This window comes from Rhinopithecus bieti, unplaced genomic scaffold (assembly GCF_001698545.2).
Source record: "Rhinopithecus bieti isolate Rb0 unplaced genomic scaffold, ASM169854v2 scaffold_20129, whole genome shotgun sequence".
Classification (NCBI taxonomy): domain Eukaryota; kingdom Metazoa; phylum Chordata; class Mammalia; order Primates; family Cercopithecidae; genus Rhinopithecus; species Rhinopithecus bieti.
Genome location: NW_016809657.1, coordinates 539,718 through 559,098, shown reverse-complemented (window position 1 = coordinate 559,098; position 19,381 = coordinate 539,718). Strand labels below are relative to the sequence as shown.

The following is a 19,381-nucleotide window of genomic DNA, read 5'->3' as shown; positions in this document are numbered from 1 at the left end:
GGTTTTTTTTTTTTTTTTTCTTTTCTGCGATCAGATTTTAATTTCTAAGAGCTCTTTTAAATTTTCCGGATGTGCTTTTAAAATGGTATCTTGTTTTATTTCATGGATGCCTTATCTCTCTGAGGATCTTAACAGCTTTAATTAAAAGTTGCTTCTTCCCTTTATAGTTTCAGTTTTCCTCCAAGTTGCTTTTTTTCTTTTTGTTGAGTCTTTATGTTTCATACTAAGTGCTTTGCTTGGATGTGTGGTAATTCTTGGTTGCCTACTCTCATATATGACTGGGAGACAAAAAGAGTTGACAAGAAGCTCTGAGCACAAGAACCATGTTTAACTACTGGGTAGGGCAATCTGCAACCTGGCTGCACAGTTTTGTGGGGAACTCCCTGATGTCACTATCTTTCTAGTCTTTTCTCTTGGGCGGGTAAAATTCCTTAGAGAAGATTCTTCCAATCTCCTGCCGTTCTGGGAACTCGGCAATGGAAGAGCTTGTGTGTGCATGTATGTGTGCACATGTGTGTCTGTGTGGTGGGGAGGGGAAGGGGTGTGCCTTGGCACTCTGAGGGCATGCATTCACTTCATCCTCCTGACTTCACTAGGGCAGTCCCACCCTCAGCTGTGCTGGCTGCCCTCTCAGAGGCGGGTTTGAAGTTTATACAATTTTGTATGTCCCATTTAAAGAAAATTACAAATATACAACTAGGCATGAAAGTGAATATTTAGGCAGAGAAAAGAGCATAACAAATGCCAAGTTTTAAAAGCTAATAAATGACACAAACATCAGAAAAGAATGTAGTATTTTTATGAATCATCTGCCTAACACACCTCTTTGTCTCCCTACATTTCTGGGCTGCTTAGGGTTTAGTTGCCTCTTGATGTGACACAGAGTTGGTAGCATCACTTTCTTAGAGTAAAAAAGATAATTCCCTCTTTCCTCTGGTATGGGTGTTTGAAATTTGTTTTCTACTACTGATGGTTTAGAAAAGCCTTTTTCAGCTTACTGGTAATATCTAAATTTTAGGATTGTTGTAAAATTTAGAAAAATCTCATGTTTCCTCTGCAAATAAACTAAGATGTCAGGGCACATTTCAAGGTTTCTTGTATAGTGACTAATCTTAAATGTTCTTTGAATTAATGAGTGACCAGTTTGTCATTAATGTCTTTGTAGGAGAGCATATTTTGAATTTTGTTATCTTCATTATGTCTTTCATGTTAAATCTGCTGGAAGTTTAAATGTTTTATCAATGTGTTCCTCTGATTTGCTCCTCCTCTTTGTTAACCGAGTTATCTAACAATCATCACTCCTATTTAAAATGGATCTCGTTCTCTTAATGGATTACTCACTTTTGGTACAATTGGAAAATGTTTTATTATGCTTTGATTTCAGAATGATTTCTATATATTTAAGCACTCACCTTATCATTTTTGTTTTCCATTATTTTTAAATCCAATTTTCTCTTTAGTTAGGTAAACTCAAAATTGACCACAAAAGGTAACCTTTACACATTTTCAACTCAGGAGTCTGTGATTTCTTGTTTTATTAACAATTTCCAAAGATGTCTTTACAAAGTACAGTTAAAACAGTATACTCCCAATTCACCCTTCCCTAGTTCCATCCACCAAAAAAGCCTAGGCTACTCCAGGACTGCCTGACATGAGGGGTAGTATGAAGAAGTAAAAGCAGGAATGAAGATAGAGGTTTGCCAAACTCATTGCAATATAAATACTTTATGTTTCAGTTTACCACAACATAGGTACGCCTGGGGTTCCTTCTAGGGTCTTGGAAAAAGTTCATTTAAGTTGGGGCCCTGAGGCTTAACCTTTACAAGTTTTACACCTTAAATCCACCTTTGTGTCCCCTGGTACAGAATTCTTTGGAGGTGGGGGTTGGGGTGGAGGACTCTTCATTCTTCTGCTAGGGTGGGGTGGGAACAGTCTCCCAGTGATAAGGAGTTAGGGAGATGTTAGGGCTCTAAACTATTCATAGTTTTCAACCAATCACCCTGATCTCAGCCCTTGGCTTCACCCAACTTCTAGAGGTACTTAGCACCAACTCCCAAACCTTTGAGAATTCTGTAAGGTGGGATAACTCTTGGTTTTCTCAAATGCCAGTTTGGGATTTGACTTTCTTGGAACTAAGTCAGTTACCTCATGTAACTGCACTCTAATTCCCGAATTTCGTTGTTAATGTCTCTTCTATTCTCCCTGAACTATGGATTTATGCCTTAAAAAAATTGCTTTACTGTGCTTTTTGTAGGATTTGTGAGGGAGATAAATTAGATGTATGTATTCAATCTGTCGTCTTTACTCAGAATCTGGTTTATTTTTAAATAACATACCATAACATTCACCCTTTTAAAGTGTACAATTTGGGGTTTTAGTATATTCCCAGAATCATGCAAAATCCCTGCTATCTAATTTCAGAACATTTTCATCACACCAAAAAGAAACCCCACACCTATTAGCAAGCAACTCCCCTCCCCCAGCTCTGGCACCCATTACTCTGCTTTGTCTCTATGAATTTGCCTTTTCTGGACAATGCACAGAAATAGAATTATATTTGTATGTGGCCTTTTGTGTCAGCCTCCTTCACTTAGCAAAATGTTTTTGAAGGTCATCCATGTTGTAGCATATATCAGTACTCCATCCTTTTATTTTTTTAATCACTGAATACTAGTTCAGGGTATGGATTTACATTTTGTTTATCCACTTATATGATGGACAGTTGGGTTGTTTCCCTTTTTGGGTATTAATGAATGCTGTGACAAACATTTATGTTCAAGATTTTGTGTGGATATGTAGGAGCAAAACTGCTGGGTCATATGGTCACTCTGTTTAACCTTTTGAGGATGTGCCAGACTGTTTTCCAAAGTAACTGTATCATTTTACATTCCCACCAGTGGTATATAAGGGTTCCAATTTCTCCACATCCTGGCCAACACTTACTGTCTTTTTCATTTCAGTCATCCTAGTGGGTATCAGGTAGTGTTTCTGATGTGCATTTCTCTAATGACTAATGACGTTGAGCATATTTTCATGTGTTCATTTGTATATCTTTGGAGAAACATCTATTCAAATCCTTTGCTCATTCTAAAACTGTTTTATCATTACTGTTCTAAGAGTTCTTTGTATATTCTGGGTATTAGCCCGTAATCAGAAATATTTTCTCTCATCCATGGGTTGGGTTTCTACTTTCTTAATGGTGTCCTTTGAAGCACAAAGTTCTACATTTTGATGAAGTCCAATTTACCTGTTTTTTCTTTTGTCGCTCATGCTTTTGGTGTCATATATAAGAATCCTTTGACAAATCCAAGGTCATGAAGATTTACTCCTGTCTTTTCTTCTAAGACTTTTATAGTTTAGCTCTTACATTTACGTCTTTGATCCATTTTGAGTTAATTTTTAAATATGGTGTGAGGTAGGGGTCCAACTTCATTCCTTGGCAAGAGGCTATCCATTTGTCCCAGCACTGTTTGCTGAAGATCATTCTTTTTCCACAGAACTGTTCTGGTATCCTTGTTACAAATCAATTGTCCATATATGTAAGGGTTTATTTCTAGACTCTCAGTTCTATTCCATTCATCTACATGTCTATCTCGATGACAGCACCACACAACCTTCATTACTGTAGCTTTGTAGTATTAAGACTGGGGAGTGTGAGTTCTCCAGCTTTGTTCTTTGTCAAGATCATTTTGACTATTCTGTGTCCCTTGCATTTCCACGTGAATTTTAGTGGTTTATTTTTTATATTTAAATCTTTGCTGTATTTAGAGTTTGAGTGTATGACTAGTTAGGTGTTTTAACATAGTTTTAAAAAATTCCATCTTTGAAAAATTATTTTATCAACATTAAATGCATCTACTATTCCCTATCACAGAGTAATCTACTCTTTTGCCAATAACAGATTTATTAAGATGTATCAAAGTTCCTGATACTTAGCAAAGCAAATCCTTTATCATTAAATTTTTTTTCAGATAATTTGGCTGTTTTAATTATTCAAGATAAATTTCACTAGCTGTATGCTCTCACTCCTACACCTAAAAACCCCTGATAAGGATATTACCAGAAGTGCAATATATTTATAGATTAACTTTTGAAGATCCTATTTTTGGTTTGCTCATTCAGAGCCATATTTCTTTTCATTCATCCAAGTCTTTTTATCTCTCTTGGTCTTAAGGTTTTTTTTATCGTATCCATCCTCTACATATACTTTGTTAAATATTAAGATCCCAAAGTAACACATGTGAAGTTTTAGCTCTATACATGTCTTAGGTTTATTCCATGGAATTTTATATTTTTGGTTACACTGTAAATGGGATTCTCTTTTTCAATTTATCTTCCTGGCACATTTACTCTGTAGCCAGTCACCATACCTACATACTTAATTTATACAGCCTAAGAAATTCAATTGGAAAAGAAGAAAAATAACTAATTAGGCTTTCCAGGTAGACAGTCTTAAGAGTATGAAAATATGATAAAATTCATCTTTTTCCCCAATATTTATACCCGTTTCTTGCCTTATGTTATTGTATTAGCTTGAAGTTATAGAAAATGTTTTCGACTTTGGTAAAATGCTTTACATCTGATTCCTCACTATCAAATACGAAGGCAGCTCTTCTTGATTTCAGCCAGGAAGGTTCCTAATTGTAAGTAAATATCTTTCTGTTCCTAGTTTACTAAAAGTTACAAAGATTAGGTTTTTGATTTCCACCAATGCCTTTCACCATGCATTTAGATGACCAGTTTGTTCTCCTATGACCTATTATTGTGTTGAACTGTGTAAACATATTTCCTAATATTGAGCCATCCTTTCATTACTTAAGTAAACTCTGCATGGTAAAGGGTACAGGCTAATTAACTCTGATGTGTGAATGTCCTGCTTTCGGATTATGACACATAGCACCTCAAGGGCAAGGACTGTATGTCATGCTTCTTGGCAACCCTTGTTAAGTACCGTACTAGGCACAGTGCTATTTTCAACTTTTCATTGAATGAGGAAACATTTGTTAAGGGCCACCTTTGTTCCAAATACTATGCTAGGTTCTAGGGATATCAGGATGAACGAGGCAGATTCCTTCTAAGATCTCATGCAGCTTATAGTCTAGTTCGGAGCACACAGTAAGCACTGGATGAATAATTAAATGAATGACTAAAATAAGCGCATTGCCCAAGGGGCCTGGAAAATAACATGCTCTGATTTAAGGTTTCTGAAGAAAGCTATGCTTAGGTAATGCTACATAAAGAACAAAGAAAGGTAGTATCATTGTCTTTGGGCGCCCAATCCTTACGTAACTAAAAAACAAAACAAAACACAAACAAAAGACCCCAAAAACCAAAAACTAAAAAGAATACCCACCAGTGCTGGAGTCCAGCAACAGTACATTCAGTGGAGACCAAGAAAATGGATTGGGCCCTTGGCCTTGAGAGCAAAGCCTGACGAAGTTATTGGAGTACGATGCGTTAAGGGAAAATACTTTACAGAGCCTGAGAGGATATGTGAAAGGAGAAGAGCCTCCTGGGTTTATTCCGAGGCTGCCAAATGGCAGATGTGAGCCCACTCTGCCAGAGAAGTGGGCAAAAAACTGGGCAGGTGCCCTGATGGAAGGATCAGATTCTCCCTGCACTGAAACGGAGCATTCCTGCAGAAAGCAGTGAAAGGTGGCAAGGAAGGGAGAAAGGAACGGCAACACAACTGCACTTCAGCAGACTCTTGTGCCTCTTCTCCCCTTGAGTTCCCATTTCATCCCCGTGGCTCTCCCACTGCAGGCACAGGGGACTTCCTTAGGAGAAGCAGCTGCTTTGGAGGGCATGGGGCAAGAGCGATAGTGCCACAGCCTGAGAGCAGCGGCCTTGGTACTGCCAGGTCACAGCAGCCCGGGGTTGGCAGTGCTCCAGGGCAGGAGGCCCAACTGGGCTTCGGGACTCTCCTCCCTCCTCCTCACACTTGCCTCAGTGCTCCCCTTGGAATCAGGGATGTGAGCAGAGAGCCAGAGTAAAGACAGGGCTTGCTCCCCAGGGCGTCTCTGAGTTCTGGAAGAAATTAAGAGGGTTCTGAGCTCTCTGCCTCTGGAGTAGGAGTCCTAGCTTGATTCTGCTTCCCATTCCATAAATATGAGCACCAGAGGGCAGGAGAAGAGGTATTTTAGTCTCAGCAACAAAATGGAGAAAACATTTCTTTCAACCCTCCTCTTCTCCAACCCCCAACTGCCCCACCTCAAAAAAGAAAAAAAGTTCTGTGTGTACGGAGGGCAAAGGGGGGAAAGATTCTATTTTCTTTCATAATAAAGAAAAAGTCAACAGGATGTTCTCCAAAGCTACAAATATACTTTTTCAAACAGTAAATATCTCTATTAGCAGCATGATGCCAGTTGGCTAATTCTGTCTGTCTCAGTAAAACCTTTCCAAAAAAGCCCCTGCTCTTGTGTAATGTCTATTTACAAAAACAGCTCTTTTGCATTTTCAATTTGCTAGGTTTCTCTATCTTTTGTTTCCTCACCCGCTCTGCAGAGGCAGAGATAAAAGGCAGGCCCAGATGGCAGTTGGGTGGGGATCCCCTGGTCACCCCAGCAGAGCTCTTGTCCCTGCTTTCCTTGGAGAGTCCCACTTTCATGACAAAGAGTGGAAAGAGGCTGAACCCTAAACCTGCTTCCTGGGTCTTTGCTTGGCCTCCAGAATCCTACTAAATGTGAATAAGCCTCGGTCTGGCTTGGGGGTGGAAAGAACTCTGGAGTGATTCAGTCTGCCCCAACCCGTATCTTTCTGCTATCTCTAGCTGGGCAAGAGACCCACAGTTTTGGGGGCGAGGGAGGTAAGGGAGGTGAGAATGGAGGGAGGGCTGAGCAAAGAGTAGGCGGTGGTGGTTGATAGTGGCTGAAATCCTGGCTCCCCGGGGAGTGGTCTGGGCCTGAGTCACTGTCTCGGCAAGAGCAGGAAGGTGGGCGAGAGGCAGCAGCTCCAGCAGGCTGGAAGGACAAGCCCCTCCCCCGGGGCCTTCTGTTACTCTATCCTTGGTTTGCTGCCTGCTCTGGCCTGAGGCCCCACAAGGCCACTACCACCTTAATGGTGGGAGAGAAACAACAGAGGGCCAGAGCCCGGGCAGGGCTTATCGAGAGCCATCTAGGTCCGGCAGAACAGCTGCCAGTTGGATGCCATCTTCTCTGTCTGATGGGCCAGCTGGCCACAATGCCAAAGGCCAAGGAAAGTTCAGCCCAAGCAAGGCGGAGACCCCAGCAGAGAGGGACATGAACTGAGCTGGAAATCAGTCCTTTCCCCAGTGCTTATGACCACAGCCTCCAGCCCCACCTCAATCCTTTCTCTAAATTAGCTTGATCCAAAACCAGAACACACAGAACTTGACCCCAACCTGCCATCAGTCCGAGGAGGTATGTGTGTGTTTAAAAATAAAAGGGATGACTGTGACTTGGCGGTTTGTGACTTGGACCAGAACAGTCTTCCAGCTCAGCTGTGATCCCTTCTTCCCCACTGCTCCACAGGCTGACCTCTGAAAAGTAAAGACAGGATGAAGCACCCAACATTAAGTCGCACGAGAGCTGGGAGATCATCTCAACAAAGCAACCATTTATTGAGCATCTACTATTGCCGGACTCTGCAGAGGCACTGCTGATACATCAGTTTATTTGAAGTGTCCACTCCTGCACTTCATGGGAGAGACAGCACATGAGATCAGGGGATGAGCGCAAGAGATCAGGGGATGGACCCTGGAGCCAGACAGCTGGGGTTCAAATTCTCACTCTGCCTATTACCAGTTGCGAGACTCTGGGCAAGTGACCTCACCTCCCTGTGTCTCCGTCTCTTTATCTATAAAATAGGATGGATAATAATTTACTCATCCTCTAGGGTCGCTATGAAGGTTAAACAAGTTTAATGCTTAAAACAGATCTTGACACACAGTAAGCAGTCTGTTTTATTGCAGAGAAGGTGGTGGTAATATTTTGAAGATGATGACCAGCCAAGTCCAGAAGGGGTGACTTGTAAGAAGTTACAGAGATAAGTAGATTCACCCCCGCCAAGAATGGTTAGGAAACCTGAAATTATTTGTTTGTTTTGGGGGCAAGCAGCTGACCCATACCATGATGCACCACCACCAGGCCCAAGTGATAAGTTTGCCTAAATTTGAGTGGCGACTTCCCCCTAAATAGTGAAAGGATTTTGACAGAAGTGTGGAGGCTGATGGAGCACCTAAGAGAGGAAGGCAGGCAACTCAAGGAGGCAGTTTGGATTTTTCTTTGCAGCCCCTTAAGAAGATCCTAATATCTGACAGACAAGTAATCACCTATTCTCATTCTAATCTGTAACATAAGAAGAGGTAGAATATGGGTTTGCATTTGGAGGTGAAAGGCTTGTCCTGCGGACTCCACAAGCTGAGAGAACCTCCACTGGTCTAATCTCCATTCCGATGGGCTGACAGTGGCTTAGACTCTGACAGCACCACACCGTCTGTTTAGCTTCTGAGGTACCATCTTTAATCTCATTTCGCTCCTGTCTCCTACCAATCAGCAATTATAAAGAGCTCTCACACTACCTTTTTCCTCTTCTCTGCTGAAAGTTTGGCCCCTAAAAAGCAAGAGGTAGAAGGAAGACGGCTGGATGGAAACTGACTTCTAGGCTCCCTCCCTAGATCGTTCCCACCCTGGGGTTGGGGGTTGGGGGAGCGCAGGCAAACATTCTCTTGCTATAGAAAGTGAGGTCTGCCCCAGCAATGATTTAAAAATTAAAAAAATATGAAATATTGTAAATACACACAAAAATACAGGGAATATAGAATAAATACTATGTGTCCACCACCTGGCTTTGTCAAATTCTAACAAAGCCATGCTTCCTTTAGATATTATTATTTAAGCAACAAAACAGTACAGATACTGTTGAAGCTCCCTGAGTGCCACACCCTGAGATTGTATTTCTTTCTTTTTTTTACTTAGTTTTTTTGAGACAGGGTCTCTGTACCCAGGCTGAGGTGCAGTGGTATGATCACAGCTTGCTGCAACCTTGAATTCCTGGGCTCTAGCAGTCCACCTGCCTCAGCCTGCCAAGGGGCTGGGATTACAGGCTTGCACCACCACCCCTGGCTAATTTTTAATTTTTTTTGTAGAGAGTCTCGTGTCACTACACTGCCCAGGTTAGTCTCCAACTGCTGGACTCAAGCAATCCTCCTGCCTTGATCTCTCAAAGTGCTGGGATTATAGGTGTGAGCCACCTCGGCTGGCCCCTGAGATTCCATTTCCTTCTCTCCTTCCTTGTTATCCTAGAGTAACCATTATTCTGAATTTAATACTATTCCCATATGTTTACTGTGTAAGTCCATATGCAAAATATAGTATTGCTTTATAGGTCTAATGTTTATATAAATAGTGCAATGTTGAATGTATCATTCTTTTTTTTTTGAGATGGAGTCTCGCTCTATCACCCAGGCTGGAGCGCAGCAGTGTGATCTTGGCTCACTGAAACCTCCGCCTCCTGGGCTCAAGTGATTCTCCTGCCTCAGCCTCCCTAGTAGCTGGGGATTACAGGTGTGCACCACCATGCCTGGCTAATCTTTGTATTTTTAGTAGAGATGGGGTTTCACCATGTTGGTCAGGCTGGTCTCGAACTCCTGACCTCAAGTGATTTGCCTGCCTTGGCCTCCCAAAGTGTTGGGATTACAGGCATCAGCCACCGTGACTGGCCTGCAATGTTGAGTGTATCATTCTTATTTATTTGAATGTATCATTCTGAAGCTAGCTTTTTACATTCAGCATTAGATTCTTGAGATTTGCCCGCAATGGTACACAAAGCTCTATTTTACCCATTTTAACTACTACATTTTTTTTGTTGCCCATAATATTTCATCATGTAAAGACATCACAATTTATTTCCCCATTCTCCAGAGGCTGGGCATCTGGACATGATGATGCCCCTCACACTCCCGCATGTGTCCCCTGCTGCATGGAGGCACAGGAGTTTCTCTGGGGTAGGGGACAGCTACTGTTCCAACTGCAAAATCTCCAATTTACACCCCCTCCTACAGTGTATGTGAGTTCCTACTGTTCCTCACCCTCAGATACTTGGCATTGTCAGGCTTTAAAATTTCTGCCAGTCTGATGGCTGTGAAACGGCATCTCATTGTTGGTTTAATCTGTTTTTCCTGATTACTAACAGGACCAAACATCTTCGTATGAGCTTTTGTTCACTTGGGTTTTCTTTTCTGGAAAGCAATTGACAGTTTTCAAATCTATGGAATAAGTTCTTAGAAATAACTCAGCCAGTGTTCTTTACAGCTGCCCCTTCTGTATTTCTTATTTAACCCAGTGAAACAACCAAATATACAAGCAACCCTATCTTCAGTTGCTGGAGTTAAAGATGTTAGCTTATAGTCTATTTGTAATGATATTCTTAGATAGGTGGTTTTCAAACTTGAGGTCTTTGTAGAACATCTATCACTCAAAGATCATTTAAACTGCTACACAGTCTTCCGTTGTACACATAGATCAAAATCAGTCATGAAATTAAAAAAATCATATGCACTCACCTCAGGAAGAAGGAAAAAAAAAGTCAACTGAGGTGGGTCATTCTTTAAAAAAACAAACAAGGTTGGCCGCAGTGGCTCATGCTTGTAATCCTAGCACTGAGGCGGGTAGATTACTCGAATCCAGAAGTTTGAAACCAGCCTGGTCAACCTAGCGAAACCCAGTCTCTACTAACAAATGGTGGTGCATGCTTGTAATCCCAGCTACCTGGGAGGCTGAGGCATGAGAACCGCTTCAACCCGGGAAGTAGAGGTTGCAGTGAGCTGAGATGGTGCCACTGCACTCCAGCCTGGGCAATAGGGCGAGAGCCTGTCTCAAAAAACAAACAAAAACCACGAACAAGAATAGAAAATATCAGAGTGCATTGCACACATACTGTGTGAAACTTTTATTTCAAGTATAAGAGTGTGTGTGTGAGTTGTGATATCAAAGATATTTCTAACCGTGAGTTGTGTTCAAAAAATTGTGGAAACTAGTCCAGGTGTGGTGGCTAACACGTATAGTCCCAGGTACTCAGGAGGCTAAGGCAGGAGGATCACTTGGGCCCAGGAGTTTGAGACTGTGGTGAGCTGTAATTGCACCACTGCACTCCAGTCTGGGCAACAGTGAGATCCCCCATTGGAAAAAAAAAAAAAAAAAAAAAAGGAAACTATTGTCCAAGTTAGCGTCCTTGGCTCCATTCTTTCTCTTCTGAGTTATCCTGCAGGCCACTGCCAAAATAATCTGACTAAATCATTGCTTTGGCCATGCCACTTCCCTGCTCAAAAGCCTTCAATTTTCAAAAGCCTAGGCTCAATTTCAAGTCCTCAGCATGGCACTGAAAGCACTGTATAACATGGCTCTGAGGTGGAGTGCCAATTCTCCCCAACGCAGCCTCTACCCAAACCACTGTTTACCACCTCCAAGCTGGCCTCCTGACAGTCCACACAAACACTCCTGACACATTCTGACTCCACACACCTTTTTCATACCATGCTTCTAACCTGGATCCTTCTCTCACTCCCACTGAAACAGCACGTATTTGCTAAGTCAAGGTTCAGTTAAAATTACATCTCCTGCTTCAAGTCTTTCTTGATGATGCCACGCTGACATTTAGTGATCGGTCGTCCTTTTGAATCCCTAGCACTTTCCATACTCTAGTTGAAGACAGAGACTGACTCATGCAAGTCTTTTAAATGTTCCTCAACATTTAGCACAGACTTTTGCACATTATAAATGTTGAACAAGCATTAAATCAACAAATATTTGTTGAGTACCATGTATGTGCATCACACTATACTGGGCCCTATTTGATGGATTAGCCACCAAAATCATGAGTTTGGGAAAACAACTCTAATAGGTTAACAGCTGACTCTAAAGACTACCCCAGCAGATTTCCTTAAAGAGTATAATACATATAACACCTCTGACTAAGTAGCTATGGGACTCAAGACACTTGACTCTTTCTGACTGCTTCAAGATCTGGGAGACATCCTTCTCCTCTCATTAAACATCTGAAATAAGAACAAGCTCACATACAGAATCTCACAGACATTTTATAGGGCCCCTGTCTTCAAGGCATTACTATGCTCTCCAGAGAGGAAGAAAAGCTTGGTGTGTCCAAAGTCACAGAGGACATGACTGGTGAGGCTGCCCCAGGCAGGGGCCCCATAGGTAGAAGAAGCTAAGCCAGTTACAGGACACCTAGAGGTCTGCATGGCACAAGGACTTCCTCTGTCACTTGTGTGTGAAGACTGACAACTCCCTGTGATTCATTACCAACCTGCTAGTGTCAACACACCCCAGCAAAGCGAAATTCCATGATCCAGTCAGCTTGGGAATGGTCTGCCACTCTTCTAATATTCCTGATCACGGGGACAGAATACTCAGGAGATACAGGTTTTAGTTCCAGTTCTGCCAGGTACTAGCTGAGTGAATTCTAGTAAGTTGCCAAGGGGGATAATAAGACTGCACTGCTTGCCCAGACGTAAGCATGAAGTCAGACAAAGGATGGGAAAGCCATCTGAAAAGTTAGAAGCACTCTACACATGTGAGATAGCAATGGTAATCATAGGGGAAAGGACTTGAATAATGGTTCTGTTTGACCCAGAAGTTTACCCTTCTTTCTTTACATTCCATTAATTTAACAATTACCTGTTAGATATCCACTATGTGCATGATACCCACTATGTGTACATAAAGATGAAGAAGCTGTATGTCGCTCCTGTTCTCATGGGGTTGGCGTGGAAGGGAGGTGCGTGTCTGTGACACCTAGAAGGACGCAGAAACGCTATAGTAGAAGCACTATGGAAGTACAGAAGAAACCCAGTAAAGCAGTTTGGAGTGGAGGATCAGAGAGGAGTGGGGAGGAGAAATCACAGGCAGCCTGACCTGGAAGCCACTTGTGTCAGTCAATTTAACAACAGTACTTTCAGAGGCTCTTCATTTTAGGAAGTGGTTTGTAGGTTCTGCACGTTTTTATCTTAACATTTTTCCTGAGCTGAGGCAAGTCAGGAAAAGGGAAAAAAGGCCCCATTCATACATTTAATGAACACCTCCTGACTGCCAGGAACAGTGCTAGGGAATAGCGATGACCACAAGACAGTCCCCATGCTCAAGAACTCACAGACAAGTAAACCAGCCAACGGAGTACAGATGCTGATGAAGGTCAGAAGAGAAGGTCAGAGAGGCAGCACCCAGTGCAGCATGGCAGGATGTGGGGGGCCATTCAGGGAAGACCCTCAGAGGAGGTGAAGCGTGGCCTGACGCTTGAAGGATGAGTGCATGCTGGCCTGGTGGACAGGGTGCGAGTGAAGGAGAAGCATTTCAGGCAGAAGGCACAGTTACTCAGAGGCACAAGGGCATGAGAGAGCAGGACAAGCTTGGAGGATGGCACACACAGAGTGAAGACGGGCAGCCAGGCCCAGAGAGCCTCAGAAGCCCTGGCCCACAGTTGGGCCTCTATCCTGAAGATGATGGCAAGGGAATACAGGGTGAGAACAGGAAAGAAACAAAAAGGATCAAGCGTGAGGAACACCAAAGTGCAAAGGGCAGACAGTGGCAGAAGACCCTAGAAGAGTCAGAAAAATATCATCACTCCACTCATTTCACAGCAGGCTCAGGTGGCAAACTGTTAGCGGGAATGGACGCTCCATGCCACAGATGGAGAAACCAAGACAGAGAACGGTTCAATGCTTGACCAAGCTGCACTGTGAGTGGCTGAGCCAGAACCTGAACACAGCACTCTAACTCCTACTCACACTTATCTGCTCTGCCTCTAATTTCCTTCCTTCTCGTCAAACTACTGGACCCCTAGGTATAGGGAGATTTCTTCCAGTACTCCCTTTTCCTCATCGTTTAAGCCTAAAATCATCAAGGTGTATGGTTCAACGGGAGGCTACAATTCCTGGAGCCAGCTTAGATTAAGATCCCTATTCTTAATTCTACTTAATTCTCCCTCCATACCATAATAAAGCCACCTGAGTATATGCTGGAAAACAGGAAAGAGAGAGACAGGAAGGGAGAAAGGGAGACAAGAGGGAGACAGAAATAGGGAGGGAGGGGATGAGTGGAGAGGAGAGGAGAGGGGAGAGGGAGAGAGAGAGAGAGAGAGAGAGAAAGTGGGGAGGGGGGCAAATGTGGGAAGGAGGTGGGGCAGAGAGAGGGAGAGAAAGAGAGCGAGCAAGAGAGAAGCATTTGGCTTGAGGCCAAGAAGTGAATCTGTGACGTGAGATGTGAATATCAAATGCCTTCTTCCTAGTAGGACAGACCACTGGGTCACTCTGCTGAAAGGCAGATGGGTGTATGGGTGGTGGCTGAGTGGATGGGTAGATGGTGCAGGAAGACAGCAGGTACACACTAAACAAACGGGGCGGGCGGGTTGCCTGCACAGAGCAAGCAGGGAACAAAGGCCTCTTACTCTTCATGCAAAGTCCACAGTGTGCAAAGGGCATCAATATTGGACATTTCTCACTGTGACATTTTGAAAGCTCAGCCTAGCCCAGAACAATGGTTACCCTCTGGAGACCATGGGCCATGTGCCCCTGGGCCTTATTTAATGATGGCTTGGCACAGCCCATGTACTTGGTGAACTTGACCTTGGGCATCAGCCTCCCATGATGGCTCTACGTCACTCTGGTCTCTTCCCCTAATGAGAATTCCAGTCTCACATGAATGGATGGATTCATTCTGGGGGCAGGAAAACCGCTCAGGGAGTGAATCAGAAGAACCCAGCCCTGGTCTCCTTGCCAGCCATTGAGCTAGGAACTGAGTGTGATTGTGTGCCCAGGCGCCGGTGCTGTTCCTCTCTTTGAGAGGGTCAGGGTCCACACAAGAGATGACGTAGAAGCCCTTTAAGGGGGAAGAGAAAGGAATCTCAGCTTTGAGGGACAAAGCCACCCTTCTGGTTGTGACTCTCAGTCTGAGGAGGTACCAAGATGTGCATGTACTGGTAAATTAAAGCTACTAGATGAAAATCTCAGCTCTTGTTAGACAGTTGTCAATTTCAATTCTCTCCAACCTGACAGGCTAACCTTTAAGGAATGGGCTACTATTTTTTTCAGAAGGGAAACGTTCTGTGAGACAGGTGAAAACAACCTGTTTCAGATCACCCAGAGAATCATTTACCTTTATTAGTTTCTGCTCTGCTCCTCTCCCAACTTGTGACGCAAAGACAGTAAATGTCAATCTAGGCAATATAAAGCACCTGTACTGCCTGCTTTTCACTTTGAAAAATTAGGCAAGAACACTCTAAAGATTCAAGACACAGCAGCCAAGAGGACATCTATATCCGAAGACTGGGGGTCCAGAATGACACTGAAAGGACGTAATTCCTCCAGGAAAGGGAACTGAAGAACTGCCGCTTTGCCCACCACTAACTAGGTTATCACAAGACAGGAAAGGTAGCTTTTTAAGGCTCCAGCCCCCTGTTGGCCTCCTGGAGCAAATGGTGGAGGTAGAAGCAGCAGCTCCTGTGGGGGCTTATTAGGGCATTGCTTCGGGCTTCCCTCACGTGCTAGTGGTGATTGTCTCACATTTGTCCATCAATCTTTGTCTAAGAAACAGGTGGGGGAGGGGACAGATGTTTCGCATTTTACTTTAGAGCGCTATTCCTGACACTGACTGACATCAGCTGCTTGCGGTCTCCACTGATGGCCAAAAGTTAAACTGCAAAAGTCTTCCTGAAGGATATTCTACCATTTTCATTCATTCGTAACTGGTTATCATGCACTTCGCATAAACAAGCACACTAGACTCTGAGGACAGAGTGGCAAATATGTTCCCTATGCCCACAGGCTGATTAATCTTGTACATCTCTGGGGGTCAATTTATTCACACATTATAGTTGAATCCCCTGAGTTCCAGGGTTATGGCTACACAGGTCCTTGGGCCTGACGGTAAGGTAAGGTCCTGCATATGAGTATCCTCTAAGAAAGCCCCAGGAAGGCAGGCAAGTCACAATTCTCTCTTGTGAACATAAATAATCGAGAGCAACAAATGGGGATTGCCTTTTGGGCAAACTGAGTCTTACAAAATAAATACACCATTATGAAGTGTCTACTATGACCCAAGTATCACATCATTCTGCAGCAACTGCAATTGTGACTCTAAGACTCCCTGGCTTCTTTTCTTATGGCATGATAGTTCCCATAAGTTTAAACTTAACCGTACCTATTTAGAGGCCAGGCAGTGAGTAATAGCCCTGGAATGATTAAAACCAGTCCAATCCCACAGTGGGAGGGTGTGTGCGGGGTGTAATTCTGGCCCCTTTAAGAAGAGAAGCAAGTTTTCCTTGTCTTTTGAAGACTGTTAAGTCGTGCAACGGGTAGTTACCCAAAAGGGAGTGGGTTTTGATTAGCGAACTGGGTCCAGGCTGCCACAGAGAGGGCCACAGCTCTGGAGGGATTGGCGCGGGGCAGAGATGCCCACAGGGGAGAGAGGCGACACTGACTCCACCTCAATGGGTGTTTAAAAAAAGGAAGGAACAAGGAAGTCCCTCACTTCAAGGAGCTAGGAGGACACGAGTCCGGCAAAACAGGGGTCAGACGCGGAGTCCCAGGCTAAGAGGATCCTCCGCCACTCTCCCAGGGAGTCCTGCTTAGAGATGGCGACTCCGGGAAAGCACCGAGGGAACGACCCTAGGGCAGGGGCTATCCGGCCTTGCTCTGGGGTGGAGGGGTCGCGCGGGACCGGGGAGAGCCGGGACGCGGCACTGAAGCAGGGCCAGGGGCCTCGCGGGTCCGCGGGTCCAGCAGCTCCCGCCGCCCGGGCCTCACTCACCAGCTCATGGTCCCGAACCTGGGCCTGCCGCCGGGGTCCTCAGCCACAACTCGTTCCTCTGGGATCACTTCCGGATTCAGCCAGTCTCCAGGAAGTGACGTGAGCCCGCCCCTCTGCCCGGAAGAGGCGGTTGGGAGGCGGAGCCTGGCGCGTTAACCCTTCTGCTGCAGCGTGCTCGTTGCGGAGTTTCGCTTGCCGGCGACCCTCTGTGTCTGGCCTAGAACTTAGAGACTCAGGCTGCAACGGGGGATGAGGGGGACCTCTGGGGCCGTTTTCTGCCTTCAACACTGACTCCTAAAGATCTCTTCACCGGACCACACAGGGCCCTTAGCCGGCCTGTTCTCTCTGTCAAGTGGTTTCTAATCCAGATACAGTGGCAGCAATTGTCTATGGGAGAATACGCCATTGGGGGTGGAGAAGGTGGAAAACTTATATTTTCTGAATGCTGTTTCCTATCTTTTACAGTTTGTACACCGCACATGCATTACCTGTTGCAAACAAATGGACATTTCCCCTCCAAGGTGGCACAGGGCTCTGAATGTCAATACATAGATCCTTTTCAGGTTGGAATGTTCTGTAGATTTATTCAACACGAGAAGATGCAGAGTATGGGTTGCTCCCTGCCATTCAGCCCTTCCCTTTGGTCTCCTCTACAGGACTCAAATGATGTAAATTGCCCCATTCTTTCTATTCCTTCATTTAACTAATATTAGTTGTACTAATATTAGTGTCAGGTACTGAGCCAATCTTAGGACATAACCATCTCAAGGAAGTATCTGCCCTGCTCTTGTTCCTTCCCAGAGCTACTTTCCTGGAGGGAGAGACGAGCAGGCAATTACAGTCATGCTATATGATGGGATAGAATGAGGTGTGGTGGCAGCCTGGAAAGGGACCCTGAGGCAGCACATGGAGTTTTAGGGAAGACTTCCAGGAGGAGCCAGTGTGTAAGCCAAGCCCTGAAGGCAGAATCAGGGCTAGCCAGGTGAATCTGAGATGAGGGGTGAGGAGGCTCCAGGCAGAGGGAACTTACCATGGCTAAGACACAGACAGGTCCAACAAGCAGCTGACTTGCCTTGGGTCTCCTAAAGTCAGAATTCAGGGCCTTGTGGCTCACAAGTTGCCTGGGATTCTGGGCTGACTTGGTTTCCTCACCCCTAAGTACCTCTCCGCCTTAGAAGAGAGACAAGAAGGCAGTGAGGCCCATGCAGGTGCTGCTGGGCCCCCAGTGACCTTCTCTCTAGGAATTCTCCTTCCTAATATGGACCAGGAGTGCTTCAGGGACTGCTTAGGGAGTTGCTAATCAATGACCTAGAGCAAAAGTAGTGTATGATTTGTTCTGACCTCCTAGGGTGGAGTAGAGGGCTTGAGCAGGAGGGGTAGGAGGGTGGGCCACAGGATGCAGTCTCTCATTTGTGTTTTCAGTTTCCATTCTTGAGAGTCCATAGTTCGACTCAAAGTTTCCAATGGAGGTTGGGTCCCCAAGCACATCATGCAGATCAGCTTCATTACCATGTTGTTCCTCAGGAAACAGGTCAAAATGAGAACAAGAGCAGCCTTGAAGAGTAAGGAGGATGAGGAGAAGTCACCAAAGGGCAGCCTGGGCAGAGAGTATGGGTGAAGGGAGAGAGAGAGTCCTTGCTGCTTTGCAGAGAGTGTGATGGATGGAAGAGCTGTTGTGGGTTTAGGAGACTCCTGGCATTTAGCACCGGTGAATAGTTTTCCCACTTGCTTCCTCCCTTCCCCATGTTCTGCCTCCCTCGGTTATGCCCCACAGGGATAATTATTTCCAAATTTTAGCCTAGGTAACTGCTATATCCTAGGAGAAGCCTGTTTCAGGGCTGGAGGACAGCAGACACATCTTAGAGGTCTAGAATGGATAAGTTCTGGACTACAAGTCTGGAGGAGTCTGGGGCTCTATTTCCAGTTCCACCTTTGACACTGTAACTGACCTCAGATAAATCACACCCCCTTCGTGGCCTTGGTCCCCTCATCTATAAGATGGAGTGGGTAGATGACATCCCCAAAGTCTCCAACATTGCAAGGTTCCAAGTCAGCTGTCCTGTTGACTCTAGAGACCCTGGGGAAATAGGAGAATGGGAAAGGCAGGTGAACAGAGGGGCAAGCCCAGAGAATTGGGCAGGTCTGAGGAACTGGCGATATCTTGGATAAAGCTAAATATGAATTTTTCTGGGGCTGTGCAGTTGACAGGTCACCTCAAATCTTTAATGCCACCAGCAGGATCTTTGAGGTTACTAAAAAGAATGGTGTCCTCCCAGGAGTCTGTCTGGAATGTGCCTGCTTGGTCTCCTTACCTATGGCTCATTCACTCAGCTAGAGGGGCATGGGGCTGAGGAGGGACAGTCAGGCATCCTGCTGTCCTGAGCCTGCTGTGCCATGAGGCATTGATCCCTGGGGAGCTGAACACGGAGACACACAAACACTTCCCACTGTTGTGAAAAACTCAGCCTACGGGGTCGGGAGCTATGTCTTTCTTATTTATAACCAAAGGGACAGCATGATACAGATTGATCTTGCCCCTGCAGGGAAGGAATGGAAAAGAGAAAATTGGGTTTCTAAGTAGAAGCTGAGAGCGGAGGCGCTTT

General features: G+C 44.8%; 1 protein-coding gene across 2 annotated transcripts in view; it reads right to left on the bottom strand.

Annotated features, from left to right (window-relative positions):
• Positions 1-16,877, bottom strand: part of BIN3 (bridging integrator 3) — a 47,986-nt gene extending 31,109 nt beyond the window's left edge. Inside the window, exon 1 of one of the 2 annotated variants that reach the window (XM_017889967.1) lies at positions 16,779-16,877. In XM_017889967.1, coding sequence (XP_017745456.1) covers positions 16,779-16,786 — 8 coding nt within the window. In that variant the 5' untranslated portion in view covers positions 16,787-16,877. The remainder of the gene's footprint in view (positions 1-16,778) is intronic. The other variant, XM_017889968.1, reaches the window with a different exon arrangement.
• Positions 16,878-19,381: the final 2,504 nt, after the last annotated feature.